This window comes from Ictidomys tridecemlineatus, chromosome 7 (genome assembly GCF_052094955.1).
Source record: "Ictidomys tridecemlineatus isolate mIctTri1 chromosome 7, mIctTri1.hap1, whole genome shotgun sequence".
Taxonomy (NCBI): Eukaryota; Metazoa; Chordata; class Mammalia; order Rodentia; family Sciuridae; genus Ictidomys; species Ictidomys tridecemlineatus.
In genome coordinates, this window is record NC_135483.1 from 180,849,128 (window position 1) to 180,862,636 (window position 13,509).

The 13,509-nt window shown below is 55.6% G+C and overlaps 1 protein-coding gene across 1 annotated transcript; it reads left to right on the top strand.

Moving 5' to 3' along the window:
• The first annotated feature begins 703 nt into the window (after nucleotides 1-703).
• Nucleotides 704-13,482, top strand: Wnt10a (Wnt family member 10A). Its single transcript, XM_005330483.4, has 4 exons — nucleotides 704-1,307; nucleotides 2,300-2,562; nucleotides 9,611-9,990; nucleotides 12,337-13,482. Exons 1-4 carry the CDS (start codon nucleotides 1,195-1,197, stop codon nucleotides 12,832-12,834), a joined length of 1,254 nt encoding a protein of 417 aa, XP_005330540.1. The 5' UTR covers nucleotides 704-1,194; the 3' UTR covers nucleotides 12,835-13,482.
• The last annotated feature ends 27 nt before the right edge of the window (nucleotides 13,483-13,509 follow it).

Consider the following 13,509-nt stretch of genomic DNA (forward strand, 5'->3'; position numbering starts at 1 on the left):
CCTCTCTGAGCTTCAACATTTTTTCATGACATAATAAGATGACCTCAAAACCCACTTCTTGGATTAAGAGATTTTAGAATCCCTTTTCCCAGCAAGTGCCACCCCCAAGGTGCTAGGCTTCCAAACGCCTGGCATTTTCTCCTTTCCTTGGCTCATTGAACACATGAGGTGGACCTCCTTACCCTCAGTTGGTAAAGGGGCAAAGGGTGTCTCCAGGAGCCGGAGGCACCTGTTTAAGCCAAGCAGCAAAGGAGAGAAAGAGCCAAAGGCTGCCAAACCCCTCCGCAGGACCCCGGCCTGCCTCGCAGGGCAGGCTCGGGGAAGTCCCTCCAGAAGTAGGGGAGGGTGAACCCGGGAGAGGACAGCCCCTCCCATCTCGTCCCAGCAGGTGTGTGCTGGGGTGGGGTGGGGCGCTCCCGGCAGCTGCGTCTCTGCGGGCACACACCTCGCGGTAACACACCTACCCCGCACAAACCAGCGCACTCTGCGCACAGGCAACTCTCTGCGCGCAGGGCGCACAGACCCCGACGCCTCTCCTTCCTCCGCCCTCAGCACGCCCTCTCCCACCGCCCAGTCTTGAACCGACGCGGTGGCTTCGGGACTCGTCCACGCCTCCACACCACCCCTGTCGTGACGTCACGTGGGGTAGAGCCCTTAGACACTACACGCGGCGGGGGGGGGGGGGCAGAAAGGGAGGCGGCAGCGCTCCCTGAGCCGGGACAGTCACTTACTCTCCAGGCTGTGGGGCCAGGCACAGCGCCGCCCCCCGCCCCCGCCGCCTGCCTCGCTCACCTCGGAAGTACAGGCTCGCGGCGCTGCGCTGGGGTGCTCCCCGGCACCCCGGCCTCGAGTCCCCACCCGCTGTACCTCCGGGACCCCCCTCACTCTCGACAGGCACCAGGAGTTGTCGCAAGGGGGCCTTGGGAAATTCCCCGGACCCCTGTGCCAGGAGGTGCCCGGTTCGCCCGCTCCCCCCCCCACCCCCGAGGGCGGTGCCCGGGGGTGCTGCCCCATGGAGCAGGGAGGCGGGCGCCGTCTGCTCTCGGAACCGTGACCCGAGTCTTGTCGGAGCTGTGTGTCGCGTGTCGCAGACGCCCCGACCCCAGCTGATCATGCGCCGCCGCCCCTGGCTCGCCAGGCCCATCGGGCTGTGAGCCCCCCACTCCCGGCCCTTCACGGCCCGGCCCGCGCGCCATGGGCAGCGCCCACCCTCGCCCCTGGCTGCGGCTCCGACCCTGGCCCCAGCCGCGGCCCGCGCTCTGCGCGCTCCTGTTCTTCCTACTGCTGCTGGCTGCTGCTGTGCCCAGGTGAGCCCTCACCTCACGCTCCGCCCTCCTGGAGAGCTGGGACCCCCGGGGCAGGGGCCTCTGGTGCTCTTGCTGGGGCAGGGACCCTGGAATGAGGGAGGGACAAGGCCACTGGAAAGTGCGGGTGCCCCAGCGAAGACAGTGAGCTCTCTCCTAGGAAGGGATTGGACTGGTGATAGAATATGGGCAGTGCAGGGAGACAGGGCAGTGCTCAGAGGGTGATGGCAGTTAGGAGAGGTGTATGTGAGGGGAGCAGGGCCAGCCTGGAGAGTCACTCTGGGGGAGCGCACCCGCACCCCCACCCCTACCCCAGCAGAAAATTCAAACTTCCTCCTTCCACGTTGCAAATCCCCTATCCCTGAAAGAGTAGGAGTTGGGGGGCTGGGAGGAGGTATCCCAGGTGGGGTCAGTGAGCGACTACAGCTGAAAAGACTGTGTCATAGAGTGATCCTAGCAAGCTGGGCTGGTAAACAGCAGTAGTGTATGTGTGTGTGTGAGTTCACAGGTATGTTAAGACAAACATGTGTGGATGTGTGTGTGTAATTATGTCTGATGAAGTGTGCATGTGTGTAAGAGTTCCTGGGTCTGTATGTTCACCACAGTGTGTGCAGAAAGTGTGTCTATGTAATTGTGACCATCTGGAACATGCTCTAAGAGTGGGCTTCTGGTGCGCCCTGTGTAGGCAGGCATCTGTGCCTAGGGATGTACTCATAAAATATTGTGTGCAAAGGCATAGCCAGGCATAGCGGATGTGTGTGCATTTACACATGTTTGCCTGTGTGGGTGTGCAGCTGGGTGGGTTGCATTGGAAGGATGATGGTGAGGAGGTCAAGGAAAGGAAGATGTTTAGGAGTGTACTGAGGGGCCCAGTCTTTAGAAGTGGGAGTTCAAGCACAGAGTGATTATGACCTTTGGGAGACAGTGTGTATTATTAAATAGGGTCCTTAAGGTTTCCCCAAAACGCTTACCCACCCCACCCCACATGCCTGCAGATCAGCACCCAACGACATCCTGGGCCTCCACCTTCCCCCGGAGCCTGTGCTCAACGCCAACACAGTTTGCCTGACATTGCCTGGCCTGAGCCGGCGGCAGATGGAGGTGTGTGTGCGTCACCCTGACGTGGCCGCCTCAGCCATCCAGGGCATCCAAATCGCCATCCACGAGTGCCAACACCAGTTCCGGGACCAGCGCTGGAACTGCTCTAGCTTGGAGACTCGAAACAAGATCCCTTATGAGAGTCCCATCTTCAGCAGAGGTAGCTGCCACTCACCCCTGCTCCCCTTCCTGTCCCATCCAGCACCTCCATCCCAGAATCTATCCAAAATCTACACTCTCAAGCTGGTAGTCCCTGACCTCTCACATCTGCCAGCCATGCTACTTTTCTGCCTCTTTCTAGCCTCAGAAAAGTCACGGGGTGGACAAATGGGACAGATGTGTCTCTGGCCAATGGTGGCAGGTTTCATTCATAATAGGGAACTAGACTCCTGGGTTATCTGGCCTTGTCACTAACACCAAAATCCCTCAAGTCTGGGAAATTGCACTGTCACCTGCCTCAATTTACCCTCTACTTTAGTAAACTACACTTAGAATGGAGAGCCTGTGAGAAGGTACTCAGCAGTGGCATGAAGAAGGATGACATTCTGCCAAATAGTGCGGGTCGGGAGCCTGGGCAGGTAAATCAATGGTCTGTACTTATGCAGAAGCTCTGCTGGCCGGGTACACCATCAGCCTCTGTGTCATCCTCACCACCCCCCAAAACCCTCTCTGAATCAGAGCTCTGGGTGTGTGCTTACTTGTGCGCGGTGGCTCCAGACCAGCAAGCCTGACAGCTCTGCCAACCCCTATTCCCCTCACAGCTCAGGCGAGTGGCAGCCCATTCCCTGTCCTCTCCTGACTTCTGAGTGGCTCAGAGACCACTTCAGCTTGGGCTGAAGACAGCAGGTGGTTTTATTACTCATTTCGGATTCCTCTCACCTCTGGCCTGGCATCTGGGGCCAGAATCAGGTCCTTGGGGGCAAGATGGAGGCCCTGGTTCCTGGATTTGCCTAGCTGGGTATGTGTCTCTCCTCTCAGCAGCCTGCATAGGACAGTGTGGGGACCCTGTGACCCTAGTTCCTTGGGCCTTGTCCAATTCTAGCTGATGGTGGATGAGAAGGGGTACCCTTATACCTGGAGTCCGGGGCTTCTGGAGGAGTCAGGCCCCTAGGTACTCCAACTTAGGACCTTTGGTTTTCACCAGGACTCCTGCATGTGTCCCCTGGGCCTCCAAGTCAGGGCCACCCCAACCTCCCCCAGCCCAACCCCGGCTGCCCGCCCCGCCCCCGCGCGCTCCCTTTTCCCTCCCCCGCGCGCCCGGGGCGCTGTTTCTCCCCGGCGGAGCCCAGCCCGGCGCGTGTGGCGGCATGCAGCCGCGAACTAATCCCCGCGGGCCGCAGCAGACGGCTCCCAGCCCCAGCCGCGCCGCTCTCCAAGAGGGCGCCCCCCTGCCCCGCACGCCCTCCCTCCTGTCCCGCGCCCGATCTTTCCCACCGTCCAGGGGCGGCTGCTTGGGACCCCCAGCCCACAACTGGCCCAGCTCCCACCGCGCGCCCCGCCCGGCCCCGCCGCCCGCGCTGGCTGACCCCGAGTGGCGGGCCTCAGTGTCTTCCCGGCCCCGGCCAGGCCCGGCCGGCGCTCACCGCCCCGCGTGCCCGCTCCCGCAGTCCGGTTGCTAGGTCCCCCGCGCTCCCGCAGCCGCGTACTCCCCAACCCTCGGCCCTGGAGGAGAGGGTCCGCACCCCATGCTTGGGTTTCCGCTCACTGGGGGCTTGGCCAGGCGCTGAGGTTCTCACCCCTGACGCTTTGGGCGAGGCGAGGCAGGGCAAGCTCTTCAGCCCTCTCCCCGGCCTCGGGTCCCCTCTGGTCCTCCCGTGCCCTCTAGACTGAGTGAACCCAGGCGTCCTGGTTGCTTTCCGATCAGGCCTGTGAGGCCTGATGAAGAAACTGGGGTCTCTGAAACTGGGGGCGAGTTCGGAGTGGTGGAACCGCGCTGGGTTGGCGAGGGGCCAAGCGCTCCTGGGTTCACCCACAGTTTAATAAGCAGGAGGTGAGCTGGGGGGACGGGTGGGGGGAGAGGTTAGGAGTGGAGGGGGGAGACTTGCCGGGGCTAGCCGGGCGGGGCGGCGCCCAGCGCGGGGAGGGGGCGGGGCGGTGGCTTCTGGGCCCCGCCAGAGGGGCTGGGCTTCTTGCCTGTGCCGCCCTACCTCCGTCGCTTCTGCAAAACCCCCGCCCCCCCACCCCTCACTGTCCCCCCTCACTGTCCCCCCCCCCAGCCCCGCACACAGTCGTTGCTCATTTCTATCTCTCCCTCTCCGGAGGAAATGAATCTGAGCTTCCGGAAAGAAAACTGCCACTCCCCCACCTCACCTCCATTTGGCCTCCACTAGCCCCTGTTCCACTTCACATCTGGATCCACCCTCCTCTAGGGTTATTTCCTGGTCCATCTTGATCTGTCTCCTCCAGGACTAGCTAAATTTGTATCCTAGGAGGCCGCTTGTGGTGGCACCAGCCCCTGGTGGTCTGGTTCTTATCTGAGTCTCCTTTTCAGGGTCCATTGAGAGTCAGGTGACTTCGGTTTCCCCCAAGTGGAATATAAGGGAGCTGACCCCTTTTCTGACCCAAGCTGCCAAAGGATTTCTTTTAAAGTGGATTTTTTTTTTTTGGACAAGTTTCAATTTCAGAGACTGCTTGGGGTAGGTGGTTCCTTGGGTCTTCTTTACTGCTGCTACTGTCCTCCTGTGGTTCTGTCATCTTCCCTGAGATGGGTTGTGCTGGTGGGATGGGACTGATGAAGGAGGGAGGGGAAAAGGTACATCTGGGTTCAACAAGCCTGGGAACATACCCAGGCTTTACCTAGCCAAAGAGAGGTGCTGCAGCCTGGTGGGAAGATGGGACAGGAATAGAGGCCTCCAGGGAGCTAGAGAGGGTCAGAAAAAAAGCTGCACCTATGGAGAATATAAGCCCATGTTGGCAGCTTTGCCCAACCCAAGGGCACCAATGATCTAATTAATGAGGGCACTGGTACCCCCCCCCCCAGCTTTTTTACTGAGGACCCAGACAGGCTGGTGCCTGGATGGGGTGCTGAGTATAATACCTGTTACATGAGGCATTTCTCACTCAGGAGGTGGGGAGAGGAAGGAGATGTGAGGTGGGAGCTCCTGAGCTCAGGCACAGGGAAGGGGAAGGATGGGAGGTCAGGGAGAGGCTAGATGGAAGAGAATGTAGTAGATTCACAGAGAAGATCCTGAGAACTCCCACACAGTTTGGGCACTGCCTTCCCTAAGGCCCATACCCACTTGGAATGGTTGCATAGAGGGGGCATGAGGCCTTGCAGCTAGCCAGGCTCCAGCCCCAGGGAAACCAGTAATGTAAGTGTCCAACCTCTCATCTCCAAGTTCTGACTTTCTTTTCCCACCTACCTTTAATATTCATCCTCTCAGGGAATCATGGTTTTACATCCAGGCCTCCAGGGCTTGGAGCATGTGTGCAGTGGCACTCATATGGGGAAACTGAGGCACAAACAGGATTAACTATTATTCTAATTCTATTATTCTAATGACACCCAGTAAATTAGCCAGCATGTACTAAGTATTTGCCGTGTGATGGGCATTGTTCAAAGCACTTTATCCATGCTGAAGAGTCCTCAAACAGTCCCCAGGAGGTAAATCCTATTAGCCTTATTTTACAAATGTAAAAGAGAAGTTGGATAACTTGTCATTAGTCACACAGCTTATAATCGAGCAGTACAGCCAGGACTCCATGTAGCCAGCTGACTTTAGAGTGTGCACCCAGCCTCCTACCATACTGTCTTCCAAGCTCCAAGGCCAGTGTGAATTCCCACTTGTGGCCAAAGATGAGTTGGTGCAAAGAGAGTATATTCTTTTTTAAAAAAATATTTTTAAATAGTTTTTTAATTGTCAATGGATCTTTATTTATTATTTATGTGTGGTGCTGAGAATCAAACCCAGTGCCTCACACATGCTGGGCAAGTACTTTACCACTGAGCCACAATCCCAACCCCAATGAGAGTGTATTCTAAGAAATTAAAATGTCATGTGCACGCACAAACACACACATATACACCTACCCATGTTTGTGCAAATGTGTAGCCCCATTGAGTGTCATGCCTAAGTGTTGCCACATGCACTCTATTCATTCTTGCTCTATCACTGTCTCACTCTGCCCAGGCATAAGAGCAAGCGCAGATTATTTGCATGGAGGGGATGCAAACCAGACCTTTCCCTTCTCCTCCTTCTTTGACTTGGATGGTCAGGGCTCGGGCTTCTCTAACCCCTCCTAGTTCTCACTGCCCTCTGGCCTCTAAGACTCCCTGTATCCAGCCCCTTCCCAGGCCTTGGCTGCAGCCTGTAGCAGCAGCTGACTCTACTTACATGCTGGCAGTCCCTGTCCCAGATCAAAGGCAGGGCGGCTAATTGTGCATCTTAACAAGTCCCCCCCTTCTGCTTGGGGCAGCCCAGCTGGCCATGGCCCCACCCCTTTCCCCCTCCAGCTGGCCAGATGGCACAGTGCCTGCGTCTGCCCCAGACAGTCGGGGCCAGGACCGAAACTGGGGCCCTAAACAGGAGCTGGGGGCAGGCTCAAGTAGGATGGATTTCTTTGAGGCTTGGATGCCTGCAGCACAGGGTGGCCATTCAGGCCCTGCTTGGTCACTTCTGCACGTGGCTGTGACAGCTGTCATGTGGGGGAAGGCATCTTGAACTGCATGGGACAGGGATGTTCTTTTAGGGCTATGGGTTGCAGTTCTCCAGATTCCTATGGGTCTGCTCTTGAATGTGGCAGAGCCTGGGGGATGGTGGTTGACCCTGCACATGACCCCAAATCAGCCTTGTGCTCTTTCCTAGTGCCAAGTGTGCACAAGGTCTTAGGAACTGGAAACTGGGTTACCTGGGTTTCTTTCTAAGCATCAAGACTTCCTTGGAGCTAGTGTCCTTCAGCAGAAAGTTGTCACTACTGGAACTGGATCCAGCTTCATAACCCCTGTGACCTTGGGCTTTTTCATTTTGCATAGTGCATGTGTATTTGGTGGTGGCTGTGGTGTGTGGAGGGTGATTTCTAAGTTGCTCTGGAGGCCTGAATATTGCCATGTGTCCTAGACTGGGCCAATGACTCCTCCGTAATAAGGGAAGTGCTCAAAGTTCCAAAGATAAAAGGCAAGGGATAAATGCAGGGTGTGCTTCCCAGGGACTTTGGTCCATCCTCCTTCCCCAGGTCCCTCCAACCCAAAGTAGTTTCTGCTCCCCTGCCAATTCCCAGCATCCCCTTTGAAGTCTCCAGCCCAGTCCCCATCCCTTTCTGTCTGATCATAGCTAGGCTCCTTATGAAAAAACATACTGAGATGCCATGAGCTGGAAATAGATTATATAGAGAGGGAGCTTCATGAGCTGCTAGTAGCCCAAATGATTTATTTTAGAATGGGTTATGAACTGCTAGGCTCTGTCCTTGAACAGGGGGAAACAAAGAATAGTTACCTGCTGCGTGGGGTGGCACATGCCTAAAATCCCAGTGGCTCAGGAAGCCACTTGCAAGAGGATTGCAAGCTTAAGGCAGCCTCAGCAACTTAGTAAGGCTCTGTCTCAAAGCATTACATTTAAAAAAAGAACTGGGGATGTGATACAGTGGTTAAACACCTCTGGTTTCAATCCCTTGTACTAAAAAAAAAAAAAAAAAAAAAAAAAAAAAAAAAAAGACCTTAAAATGCAGAAGTGAGTGAAGTCAGACTGTAGGAAGACCTTCTCAATAATAGCTAATGTTGTTTATGTAGTACCTAATATGAATAAGGCACTATTTTAATTTAATTCTTGGATGAAGCAAGTCTATTTTACAAGTGAGGAAACTGAGGAGGTTAAATCACATGGTCAAAGTCACATAGCTTGAACCCATGCAATCTGACTCCAGAAATCAGTTCTTAACTACTAACCATCTTATCTTATCATCATCATCATTTAGGCAAGAAGAGGAGGAAAGTGCTCTGTGATACAGGGGTAAGAGTTAGAGGAGGAGTGGTCCATCCTGATTGGTTCTCCAGTGTCTGTGAGGCTGCACAGAGAGTAGAAGGACCCAGACAGGGTCTTTGTTTCCTCTGAATCTCTGGCCTCTGCTGAGGTCATCAGCCTCCTGCCAGGTTGTGGGCTTCTTAGTGGATCACAGTAGCACTGGTGGATTTTCCTCCCTGGGTGGGGGCTATTCTTGTTCTTGGCTTCTCTCACTCCTAACCTCTCTCTGAAGTTCAGAGACTGGTCCATCTTCTCCTTTCTCAGATGCAGAATAAGCAAGAAATAGCCTGCAGATATGAGATCTAGTAGGTCTCCCTCTGCCACAGGCACTCCAAGAGGAAGGCTCAGGCTGGAACACTGAGAGGGAAAGCAGTGCAGACAAGTAAATGGCCTGGATCTGAGCCACTGAGAATACATGGGTCAGGAAGGGCCTTGATGTCTCCTGAGCACCTAGCAGAAGGTGTCTTCCCCTATACCATATGCCAGACCCCAGTTAAGACGCTGGACTTGCCTCTATCATCCCTCAAACATCTTTAACTGATCTAAAGGATTTTTTTTTTATGTTGGTAGTGGGGACAGAACCCAGGGGCTTCATGTACCTTAGGCAAGTGCTCTACCATAGGCAGAGCAGCTGGGGGGTATCCATTCTTGAGTGATTGTGTGTCCTGTAGACAAGGATGGGGAGCATCAGGGAGGGTTCTGGGCTGGGTCTACCACGGGTGCACACTGGCAGGCAATCTGGGGGAGATCACTTTAGGAGCAGACCATCTTCTCTTACTTATCCTCCTGCCCACTGGCATCCCTGGGGACTGGAATTCCATCACTGGTCATGTATTCTTTAGGTTAAACTTTGCAGAGTAGTTTATGCAGATATCACCATGAAAGGCAATAGATGAAATCCCTGATCTTAAAAAGAATGTGTTTACCAGGTATTTTCTGCCCTACAGGAGAAATTTAAGCACAAGAATTCTGAACTTGCTTGGGTGATGTTAATGAAAAGGGAAAGGCAGTGCAACAAGTGTGTTATCAAGGAGAACTATCCCTTTCACCTTGAATCCTGTGTGGCGAAGGCCTGGCTTCTGCTATAATTTCTGCTGGCCCTCCCTCCCTCCCTCCCTTCCTCTGTGTCTTTATATCAGACCCTCCATACTGGGACTCAGTTTCTCTGTTTGATGCTAAGGTTGGGCAGGCTGGGCAAGCTGGGCAGGGGGATTGGATGGCGAGGCCGCATCAGAATTTGTTTTCTCGCAGGTTTCAGAGAGAGCGCTTTTGCCTACGCAATCGCAGCAGCTGGGGTGGTGCACGCCGTATCCAACGCGTGCGCCCTGGGCAAACTGCGGGCATGCGGCTGCGATGCATCCCGGCGCGGAGACGAGGAGGCCTTCCGTCGCAAGCTGCATCGTCTGCAGCTGGACGCGCTGCAGAGGGGTAAGGGGCTGAGCCACGGGGTCCCGGAACACCCCGCCCTGCCCCCTGCCAGCCCTGGCCTGCAGGACTCCTGGGAGTGGGGCGGCTGCAGCCCTGACGTGGGCTTTGGGGAGCGCTTCTCTAAGGACTTTCTGGACTCCCGGGAGCCTCACAGAGACATCCACGCGCGCATGAGGCTCCACAACAACCGAGTTGGGAGGCAGGTGAGAGCCCTGACCCCTAGACCTGCTCCAAATCCCTTTACCTATATCCCACCTCCCCCCCCCTCGCCAACTTTCTTCCCTGGGACCAGCTCAGCGACCTTTTCTTTGCCCCCTCCTAATTCAGTCAGCAAGCATGACTTGAGGACCTACTTTATGCCAGGCACTGGACTTGGCTTGGGAAATACAAGGATGAACCGACCTTGCCCCCTGCCTGGGATCAGCACACCCCTGCTGAGCAGTCTGTTCCTCCCATTTTCTCCAGTATCACCTGACAGGACTGAGCTGGCAGTCAGGACCTCAGGGATCTAGGCCTGGGCTGTCACCCTTTCTACGCCCCTGTAGAGTCAGAAGGTTGGACTAGATCATTGTCAGGTCCCCCAGCTCTAATGTTTCATGGTTCCATGTGACTCTGACCTCCTCTCCCGGTCCATAATGGGGGATTCCTGGAAAATGAGAGGGATAAGAGGTTTCTAGGGGCCCTTTGGACCTGTGTTATGATTGCCTTCATCCCTTCTCCCCTCCAATATTCATTGAAAATAAATTAAAGAAATACATGAAAAAAAATAAAAAGGAGAAGGAAGGAAAAAAAGGAATAGGAGCCTACATTTATTGAGTGCCTACTGTGTGTTAGGCCCTGTCCTGGGCACCTTATTACATGTTAGCCCATTTAATCTGTACAACCACCTATGATGTGAACACTATTATGAACCTCATGTTCAGATATGGGAACTGAGGCACAGGTAGACAAAGAAGCTTTGCTAGAGCTGATGTAACTAGTGGAGAAAGTGGTAGAGGCAGGATCCATGCCCAGGCAGTTGAGCTCTGAACCTGTGCTTGCTTGTTCTATGGAGTGGAGTCTACTCTCTGGACACATGGTACACTCAGTGTGAACTCTATACTCTGTACATGTTGTACACTCCGTGTGAAGTCTACACTCTGATGCCTCCTTGGCCCTCATGGTGGCCCAGCACACTCCTCTCCTGGCCATTCTATCCCCACTCCGTCTCTGGACTCTGCTCAGTTTGCTCCAACCTTGTTCCTGCCCTCTTCTCAACTCTATTGGGGAGCATTCTCTACTTCACTCCCCTTTCCCTTTAACTTTTAGCCTTCTCCAGTTCATCTTCTTCCTCCACAAAGACTCCCAGCTGATCTAGCAGTTCCCATCTTCACTTAGAGGTGGGGTAAACTGAGGCACTCCCACCCTCAGATCCCGTCCAGCTCCCACCCAACCCTGCCCTGTGCATGAGGCTCTTTCCCCAAGCTTCCATACCATCCCAGCCTGTACCAACAGTGCCTCCTCCTCGTCCTCGTTAAACTGTTTAATTAATGGCTGCTGCCTGTGGGAAGCAGATGTTCTGGAGTTGTTGGCCTGGGGAGGGGAGGCATGGGGCTGGTTCTCATGTGGTGCTGACACCACATGCAAGCTGCACAGCCCTATAAGGCCCGAGGGGCAGGGTCCCTCACTTTTGGCCCTCCTGCCCAGCCATAGGGCCCCAGATCCTTGCTGTCCCTGCCTGAGAATATGTCTTGGGATGAAGTGGGAGCCACCTTACTGGGGGGACAATGCCAAGGAGTTCTTTGGGAGGGGATCCTAGACTAGTTAAGAGTTAGGCAGCAGGTATGTTCCTCTAAGTACCTCCCCTGGAGGCCTGGCAACCTCTCTCCACTTTCACAGGACTGAGAGCCTGGCCCTCTCTGGGGTTCCTTCTGTATTCAGGTAGAACTTTGGCCTCTGGTGGCACTCAGCACAAGACTGAATGAGTCCCAGTCAGCATAATGGGAGGGGTGGTCTCCCAGGTTCCTGTCCCCTCGCTTTGGATCCTCCAAAGACCTGGGGACGGTGGCAGTGGAATGGGGCTTTCTCAAACTCACTGCCAGCCCGGCTCACGGTCTGGAGTGAGGCCAGAGGCTTTGGGGCTGGCATTCAGTGGGACTGGCACCCCCCCTTTTCCTGGCCCCTACCCCAGGAATGGAAGAAGAGGGAATTTCCCTGAAGATCTGGGATCCCCTCCCTCAGGAAGCAAAAGCCTCCTGCCCCAAGGGCTCCCTGCAGCTGCAGGAAAGGCTGGCAGGAGAGGAGGGGAGCAGAGGGGACCAGGAAGGACAAAATTTTCCCATGGCCTAGCCTGTTGGAGGTGGATGGGAGCAGAGCAGAGAAGCCGGCAGAGGAATTCTGATTGCTTGACTTGGGAGTTGTGGGGCCCCTACTTTGGACCTCAGTCTTTGCTTCTGTACAATGGGAGCTGGTTTCAAAAGCCTCTGAGATTTCGAAGGCCAGTCTCGGCAGTGGGAGGAGGGCAGGGGTCTGGCCGCCAGCGTCACTCCTCACGGTGCCTCCTTCCGCAGGCGGTGATGGAGAACATGCGGCGAAAGTGCAAGTGCCACGGCACGTCAGGCAGCTGCCAACTCAAGACCTGCTGGCAGGTGACGCCCGAGTTCCGAGCAGTGGGGGCGCTGCTGCGCAACCGCTTCCACCGCGCCACGCTCATCCGGCCGCACAACCGCAACGGCGGCCAGCTGGAGCCAGGCCCCGCGGGGGCACCCTCGCCCGCCCCGGGCACTCCTGTGCCGCGCCGGCGAGCCAGCCCCGCCGACCTGGTCTACTTCGAGAAATCGCCCGACTTCTGCGAGCGCGAGCCGCGCCTGGACTCGGCAGGCACCGTGGGCCGCCTGTGCAACAAGAGCAGCGCGGGCCCGGATGGCTGCGGCAGCATGTGCTGCGGCCGCGGCCACAACATCCTGCGCCAGACTCGCAGTGAGCGCTGCCACTGCCGGTTCCACTGGTGCTGTTTCGTGGTGTGCGAAGAGTGCCGCATCACCGAGTGGGTTAGCGTTTGCAAGTGAGCGGCACAGGTTTCCCCGGGCCCCGAGAAAGGCTCCCCTCCTGGAACCTGGCCTCCGCACTTGCGATTTGGCCCAGGGCACCTTGGCTTCCTGGGAGAGACTGGACCACAGGATCTCAGAAGGACTCCCAGTTCTGCAATCAAGGGACAGTCCAGGGCTTCCAAATCAACCCCTCTGCTCAATTCTGTGGGCTTTAGGATTGATTGGCCTCCCTCCTTCCTGTCCTCAGCTCACACAGCTCAATTGGGCTGAAGACTGCCCCATACCTTAGGACACACACGTGTCAAGCAGGCAGCCCAGCCCCTCAGGCCTGTCTGTGCCCATCCTTTCTCCCCTTCCCCTGGAGTGGGAGGGAATGGATGGAAGCTGATGGGCAGGGGGAGGAAGATTAAAAAGAAGAACTGGACATGACTGAGCTGAAGTAATTCTATAAAGGCCCCAGTCATCCTCACCCACTGGCCTCTGCCCCTTACCATTTCCCTCATCATTCATTTAACAGATATTTATTTTGCACTCTCCTTGTGGCACTCTATGGGAAGGGAGTTCTGGGATACAGGTGTGCATAAGAGAGAGACACAGCACCTGCCCTAAAGGAGTTTACATTCTTCTTGAGGGAGATGAGCAATAAACCAGGAAACACACAAACAAGGTCATTTCAGACAATGCTATGTGCTG

Bases quoted from the DNA above. Each gene is read 5' to 3' on its own strand.
- Wnt10a (XM_005330483.4), top strand. From the start codon at position 1,195: ATGGGCAGCGCCCACCCTCGCCCCTGGCTGCGGCTCCGACCCTGGCCC. The intron at 2,563-9,610 runs GTAGCTGCCACT...GTTTTCTCGCAG, and splicing joins GAGTCCCATCTTCAGCAGAG to GTTTCAGAGAGAGCGCTTTT. The intron at 9,991-12,336 runs GTGAGAGCCCTG...CTCCTTCCGCAG, and splicing joins ACAACCGAGTTGGGAGGCAG to GCGGTGATGGAGAACATGCG.